Source organism: Gastrolobium bilobum, unplaced genomic scaffold (genome assembly GCF_033153095.1).
Source record: "Gastrolobium bilobum isolate Gb01-03AN ecotype WA unplaced genomic scaffold, APGP_CSIRO_Gbil_v1 utg44165, whole genome shotgun sequence".
Lineage (NCBI taxonomy): Eukaryota > Viridiplantae > Streptophyta > Magnoliopsida > Fabales > Fabaceae > Gastrolobium > Gastrolobium bilobum.
The window spans coordinates 145,984-153,824 of record NW_026895661.1 but is presented as its reverse complement, the minus strand read 5'-3'; the positions used below and the strand labels follow the sequence as shown (position 1 = coordinate 153,824).

General features: G+C 34.7%; 1 protein-coding gene across 3 annotated transcripts; it reads left to right on the top strand.

Moving 5' to 3' along the window:
- The first annotated feature begins 2,145 nt into the window (after nt 1–2,145).
- On the top strand, nt 2,146–5,828 carry LOC133287057 (expansin-A6-like). Of its 3 annotated transcripts, none has more exons than XM_061484620.1 (4): nt 2,146–2,156; nt 3,561–3,697; nt 4,043–4,361; nt 4,981–5,828. In XM_061484620.1, exons 1-4 carry the CDS (start codon nt 2,146–2,148, stop codon nt 5,288–5,290), a joined length of 777 nt encoding a protein of 258 aa, XP_061340604.1. In that variant the 3' UTR covers nt 5,291–5,828. The 3 variants fall into 3 exon arrangements, with proteins under 3 accessions (XP_061340604.1, XP_061340612.1, XP_061340595.1); XM_061484628.1 differs by lacking the exon at nt 2,146–2,156 and having other exon boundaries at nt 3,480–3,697; nt 4,981–5,154; nt 5,245–5,828; XM_061484611.1 differs by lacking the exon at nt 2,146–2,156 and having other exon boundaries at nt 3,480–3,697.
- Nucleotides 5,829–7,841: the final 2,013 nt, after the last annotated feature.

Genomic DNA, 7,841 nt, shown 5'->3' with positions numbered 1-7,841 from the left:
AACTTCAAGTGGTATTTTCATCTGACTATATTTGGTACAAGAGTTCAACAAATTTGACTGGCAAAATCATTTGCCCAGGCAGGCATGGTGAATCATTTGCAAAAATTGGGGTAAAACACTATTCTAAAAACCCACAAAGAGGGTGGTCTTTTGGATTTAGTCGGGAAAGGAAAAATTGGGGGCGATGTTGGAGACAAAAATATCTCTCGTTTACTATTGAAAGTGGAGTCTCTTCTTTCCTCACTTGTTTTGTACGTGAGCAACAAACAAAAATTTCAGAGATAAGGGAGCAGCAATTTTCAATTGTTTCATGGTCCAAACTTTCAATTGCTTCTGCCCACTAGTTTAAAACATAATTTTGCAAAAACTGAATATTCGTCAGAAAAGGGAAACTCAGAACAGATGTATGGAGTATACTGTTTTGAATAACAAAACTCCAACTACTACATTAAAGGATTGATAAAATGAAGCAAGTTTTGTTTTTTTTCTTTTGTTTTCAATCCACAGCTATGTATGACTTGACGTAAGTCATTTCCTACTTTCAGCACAAGGAACCCATATCAGACACATGTAATCAAAAATGACATAAATGACTGAACCATATCAAACACAATGTTAAGAACTTTGGGGTACACCACCCCAAAAGCTAGCTCAAGGGGTGGGAGTGCCCAAGACCTTATAAAGGACATATTAGTTGCATATACATAATCAATGTGAGACTATATATCTCAACACGCCCCCTCACGCAAGAGCCCTTTGGGCTAGAAGCGTGGAATTGCACAGACTCAACTTTTGGTTTACCTTTTTGTGCTTTTTATTTTAATTTCACTTTTTAAAGCGGGGGACGGTGAGGCTCTGATACCATGTTAAGAACTTTGGGATACACCACCCCAAAAGCTAGCTCAAGGGGTGGGAGTGCCCAAGGCCTTATAAAGGACATATTAGTTGCATATACATAATCAATGTGAGACTATATATCTCAACACACAAGGAACCCAATCCAGACCACTGTCACCTTGCCGGAGTTATGGTCGCCGACGTTTGAAAGAGAGACACAGAGAAAGTCACGAACATGAACGTTGGTAGAACAAGACAACCCCAACAATAGACTAACTAAAATTTTAATCAACTGTTACAATTTTTTTTCATATTCAAAAATAAAAAATGCACTTTTCGTAATTTATGCTCATTATCCCATTACTATTTTACTTCAACCAAACATAGATCTTATAAAATTAAATCAATTCTCCCAGTAATATTTTAGTCTACTAAATAATTTTTTTTAATCTTTTCTATCAAACTTATTTTCATACAATATTCCTAATCATTATGCTTTCCTGGTCAAAAAAATTACTCCTCTACGAAACACCTCCTAAAGAGAAAATAAGTGGGTCCCACCATTACTTAAAAAAAGAAAAAAAAAATGAGGTGCGAAAATCAAAATTAGATAACATAAAAAAAGTTATCTTATGTGAAATAAGAGTAATATTTTCCATAAATTAATAGTTGTTTGATGTAATTTAGCCCAAAAAAAGGACATATTTTTATTTACACGCAGCTACCAACGTAAGTAAACAATAATTATATAGCTAATAATAACAATGCCTTGGACACAATGGCGGAGCCAGGGTCCACTTGGAACTCGGGCCAAAAAATTTTATATGTGTATTTTTTTTTTAATTAGTTCATATGATAATATATTTAAATTATATTAAATACAAAACACCTGAGTAGACAGTATCAAAAAGAGTTATAATTTTATTAAATATATTTAAATTTTTTTATATAAGTAAAAATGGAACACATAACTTAATATAACTTACTCAAATCTCTCACCAAATATATTTTATTTTTTTAATAGGACCAAATTATAAATTTTAGCCAGGGTCAAATTACAATTTCAAACCGGATCAAATTATAATTAATTATAATTATACATGATTACAATTTGTTAAAATTTAGTCCGGACTGAAGCCATCCTAGCCAACATGTGGCTCCGCCACTGCTGGAAGAGGGAAAGTTAGGTGATCGTAAATACGAAGAGACATGCATAAATAACAATTTGCTGGTTAAAGTAAAAATTGTTGATTTGAACCGTGAACCGTAAACCATGGTCGCTGACAATCACGAGAGAAGGGTTAAGCTATGTCCGTTGTGTGGCCCACTTACAGTTAAAGGCCATTGAGACCGGACCGATGATTAAGGGGATCAGAGCGAGGACCCCCCCGGCCCCACCTACGCTGGATTTGGTTGAATTTCTTGTCTTTCATCTGGCCCCACCATTTAGAGTTTAGGACTGAATATAATGTACAAAAAGAGTTTATAACTGAAGGTTCTAGATGTTTTGTTTAATATTGTATATGTACATAGGGATTAATTTTTTTATTTACATTAGAATATTTTTTCATGTTATACACATAGTATATGAGTGTGATTCATACAAAAATAAGAAAATAAAAATATAAAGATGAGGTTCACCTTTTAATTGTGAGTGTAATATAAAATAATTTTTTCATGTAAAATGAAAAACTATTTCCCTTATATATATTGAATCGTGGAGTTTATGATATGATTATATTATTTAAATGATATTATTGTACATTTCATCTTAAAAGAATGCTTAAAAAATAGTGTTAGGCTATATTATTTTTAAAGTAATTAAGTTATTATTTCACATATATAACAAAGGAAAAATATTTTTTCCTGTTAAAAAAGGAAATTTTTCTCCTACTAGTAACTCATAGCATAAATAGATTTCACCTTGATTTTTTTTTTTTCTTTTCACTATTTTGTAAACTCCACTTATACTATGAGTCACTAGTAAAAAAAATTCAAAAGATAAAATATTTTCCCCCTAACAAATATTGTAAAGATGGGGGTACACCCGTACATGTTATTTTCGTCATTCTTCGTTGAGTTGACACTTGCACCATTTATATCATTGTGGACTCACCGACTCTAATCACACCCGCGCATCACGCCAAGTAAAGGTGTACTCCAATCTCAGGTCCTTTATTTTATTTTTAACACTATGATGGTATGTTCTTTGAGAATTTCTTTTCTTCATAAAAAGTTTAAAGGAATGAAAATTACCCTATTTTAAAGTCATACGGTTTAACCAAAATGTATTATAGTATTTATCGACGTCATCAGAAAATTTTTTAACTCAAAACTTTGATTTTAGTTCCAATAAACGCTTTTTATGTTGGATGGAGCCCACAATGAATCGAGTAAATGTGAAAACAATTGGTAAGTGCTATCTACGGGGCTTAAGAATAATGCAGTAGGTATTGATAGGAAGGAAAAATATTTCAGATTCTAAAATCACATATAGTTGGCATTTAATAATGAACCAAGAGTTTTAGAATTGCAAATGTGGCCCCTCCACTGCACACTCTAAATAGAGCTTCCCCACACCATAAGTAGTCCACACCCACTCGCTGCCCATTAGCCTCTCATTCCCAAGTTTCCTTCTTTTTTTCATCTCTGTGTTGTTCGTTAATTCTCTTATTCTTTTCAGTGTCAAAAAAAAGAAAAACAAAAGGAATGGCTTTGTTCAGCAGTGTGCTATGCATTGCGTCTCTTATCTCATTGATGTGGATGGTTGAGGCTCGAATTCCAGGGGTTTACAGTGGAGGAGCTTGGCAAAGTGCTCATGCTACCTTCTATGGAGGATCTGATGCTTCCGGCACAATGGGTATGTATATATATATATATATATATATATATATAGAGGCAGGATACTTTGACACCGGTGTCAAATTTTAAATTTGACACCTCATTTGAGAGCCGTTAGATCAAAAAAGATCAACGGTGTCACATGCTTGCAAATCAGAGTCGTTTATATTTTTTGATCAAACGGCTCTCAGATGAGGTGTCAAGTTTAAAATTTGACACCGGTGTCAAAGGATCCTACCTCATATATATATATATATACTATGTAATGTAAAATGTTTCTCGCTTTCATTTTCTCACTTTTTGTTGTTGTTCACTTATGAAATGCGAGTAATTTAATTAAGTGGAATGAATGTTTTGGATTCAGGGGGAGCATGTGGGTATGGAAACTTGTATAGCCAAGGGTATGGAGTTAGCACAGCAGCATTGAGCACTGCACTTTTCAACAATGGTTTGAGTTGCGGTGCATGCTTTGAGATCAAGTGCGCAAACGACAGAGAATGGTGTCACTCTGGAAGCCCCTCTATCTTCATAACCGCCACTAACTTCTGTCCCCCAAACTATGCTCTCCCAAACGACAATGGTGGATGGTGCAACCCTCCTCGCCCACACTTCGACCTTGCCATGCCCATGTTCCTCAAGATTGCCGAATACCGTGCTGGCATCGTACCAGTAGCTCATCGCAGGTACCCCATTTTACTCTTTCTAGCTACGTTTATTTATTTCAGTTCTAGGCTTGGGAAAAAGAAAAACATTTCCAAGTTCCAACGCAATTATTATACATAAATTATGGGTTTAAATTTTATACATAAAAATATGTGTGGAGTCTAATTTTTTTCATTTTCTTTTTTATATTTACATAGCATGTATTTTTATGTGTATAAAAAATAAAATAATTTTATTTTCTAAAATATAAGAAATTTTAAACCATAAATTATGGGGAATACATTTATGATGTTTAACAAGACAAAACAAACGAACAAAGTTAAAAGTGAACGAGATCTTTTTTTTTTTTTTTTCTCTTTTCTTCTTAGCTGGTTTTATTCACTTTTTTTTTTTTTATGAGATATGCAACTTTGATAAATGTATTCCTAAAATATAGTATTAGCATAGCCACTAGGAATGAAAAGAGTAGGTGAAGTTAGTTATGCGACATTATTGGGACAATAAATTTGGTGGGGTTAGTTTTTCGTTATGTTCTGTTCCTTTACTTGCTTATGTTAGTCACTTTACGCTTTGTTTGTTTTTGTGAATTTTGCGGATGTAGTGGAACCATGTAATGAATGTTGGTTGGTATTTGCGTAGGGTGCCATGTAGAAAGCAGGGTGGAATAAGGTTCACAATCAACGGTTTCCGTTACTTCAACCTGGTGCTGATTAGCAACGTGGCGGGTGCAGGGGATATCGTGCGCACATATGTGAAGGGCACCCGAACCGGGTGGATACCCATGAGCCGAAACTGGGGTCAGAATTGGCAATCAAACGCTGTGTTGGTGGGTCAGTCCTTGTCCTTTCGGGTCATCGGCAGCGACCGCCGCAGTTCCACCTCATGGAACATTGTTCCACCCAATTGGCAATTCGGTCAAACTTTCACCGGAAAGAATTTTCGGGTTTGATGACTCACCACACCAGTCACCAGTCATCACAACTCTTCCCGCTTTTTAATTTTATGATAAATTAATATATATACATGAAAATTGAAAAGTACAACATATTTTTTGTTGGTTTCCCACTAATTATTAATTTCCAGTTTTGCCCCTTTTGGCGCCCATTTTTATTCTAGATGGCTTCTCTTTTTGACTGGATTGTTTTGAAGACTGTGACGTGACAGTGTGCAGAGGAAGGTCATTAAAAAAAAGTAAAAAAGTGAGTCAAAGAATGGGTGAATGACAGGTTATTGTGACAAATTGTTAACTTTTTGTTTCTGATTGGTGGGTTTGATTTAATATGTAATCGAGGGCGCGTGATTGAGGTTGTACTTATTTGGTTTATTTGGGAATGGGGAGAGTAGAGCGTAACCGTAAGGTAAAGCCAAAGGGAAGGAAGAGAGAGAGAGAGCGTAGGAAATGCTGAAGCGGCTAAGCAAATGTGGGGTTATGTATTTCTATATATTGCTCTATGTATCTAAGGAAGTGTGTTATGGTTAACATTATATATACGCTCATAATGGAAAAGTGTTGTTGGGTTTGTTTCGAGTACATGCATATTTGTTCTCTTCCCTTCTCTTTATTTCGGTAGGGATGTATGATGTTTGTTGGAAAAACTAGATGTGTAGTTAGTGAAGAGTTGTCTAGGACTTTATGCCAATGACCAAAATAATACTCACAACTACTACATTACAAATAACGAATGAAATATTTAAATTTGAAGCACCGAAGCTATAATTCAACGAGTTACTTTACATATTAAGGGGGCGTTTGGTTCAGGAAAATTTTTTGGAATAGAAAGGAAATGAGATAGATAGAGAAATGATTGGAAAGATAGATAACGTGAGATAGGTAGAAAAATGTAAAAAAAAGGTGTTTGGTGGAGAAAAACTTTACTGAAAAAATTAGGTAACTTTATGAAATCAACTGTGCATTAAAAGTCAGATAACCGGTTTTCCGAAAAATCCCACCTTCAAATTGGGTTTCTAAACAAAATGGATATCTATATTTCTCATAATTTCAGACAAATTGGATAGATAGGTTTTTGGTGAAAAACGTTGAAACAAACATGGTGTTTCTAAAAGCCTCACTTGAAAAAGATAGATATCCGCTGAAAAGCTCCCAACCAAACACCACCTAAAAGGAATCGGAGCAATTTTGCGTTGAGGGTCAGGTAATAAAAAAGCCTCTAATATGAACCTATGTGAAAGCTAGTTTGAGGTCAACATTGAAGACATGAGTTTGAATATGAAAAACCATATGCTCTTCAACAATAAGATCTGAGCTACTTGTGATTCCAAGCTAACAACACAACATGTTAGTTTTCACTTTTCACTATTCCTACTAATAGTTTACCTTGTTGGGAACTGAGAATGTTATCTAGTCAACCCTGACAGTCTTCTTATGGATGACTTTTTTTAACCCGTCATTCATCTATATCCCTGGGGACAATGAACACGAAAGGGGCATAATTTCCATCTTCGGTTTAATTCAATTCTTCTCCTAATTTCATCCAGTAGGACAAAAAGACAGAAGAAATAGTATATGGAAAGAAAATGAAAGGTCTAGAATGAAATGGATGTTCCACTCCCTTCACGTGAAACCAATAAATTATCCTATCCAATTTTGGTGGATTTAATGCCTTTATGTGTTTTTAATTTTATGGGATGAAATATGTGGACAGAATACTGAAAATCCTCCTCTCCTGTGCGCTTAAATCAAAGGATGTTGCTTGTTTCATGCCACTAAAAAGTATATTAGTTTGCTCTGTGTAGTGTGTACTGTGAGGGAGTACGTACAATTATTGAAATCAAATGAACACATGGCATGCGACTGATGATAATCGTTTAATGCTACCCAACACCCACATCAACAGGAAGATGAGCGCACTGGATTTTTTTATTTTTTATTTTTTTGGGTATAAGATCACACTGGAATTATATCAAAACTGGAACACATCTTGTATATTTTTAATGTTTCTCACGCAATACCATTTTCCAACTACTGTGTTTTCCCCCTCTCACTTTTCAGCACCCTCTCAATTAGACACAAAGATAAGAGCAAAATAATATCAATTAACAAAATCTCATACCATTAATTCATCAATTATGCCATATCAATCCAAATAGAAAATATAATCTTTCACCGATTAATCCATCAATTATGTCATATCAACCCCCCAGTAAGCTTAACATCAAGAATTTAAATTGAAATTCTATACCATAGCTTCAGTTGGCATAAGAGATTTGAATAGGTAAGGATGAGAATATATATTCGATTCTTTTCAATATCATTTTTGAAAGGGGTTTAAAGTCTTAATTCTGGGATCCGCCTCAAATCGAACTAGTCACGAAGTGATGAATCGATTGGAATATCTCCACACACAAAAAATTGAAATTCTGCATATCAATTATCAGTCCCAATTAAAACCTCCAAACAAAGCCTCATTTTGACAATTCCCGTTGCATGATTGAATTCGAAACACCCTCCTTCAACGAAGCCTTCCTTAAAATTCCAGATC

Excerpts from the sequence above, each read along its gene's own strand:
- LOC133287057 (XM_061484611.1), top strand. The coding sequence starts at position 3,547 with ATGGCTTTGTTCAGCAGTGTGCTATGCATTGCGTCTCTTATCTCATTG. Across the intron at positions 3,698-4,042 it reads TGATGCTTCCGGCACAATGG|GGGGAGCATGTGGGTATGGA; the intron begins GTATGTATATAT and ends TTTTGGATTCAG. Across the intron at positions 4,362-4,980 it reads GTACCAGTAGCTCATCGCAG|GGTGCCATGTAGAAAGCAGG; the intron begins GTACCCCATTTT and ends GTATTTGCGTAG.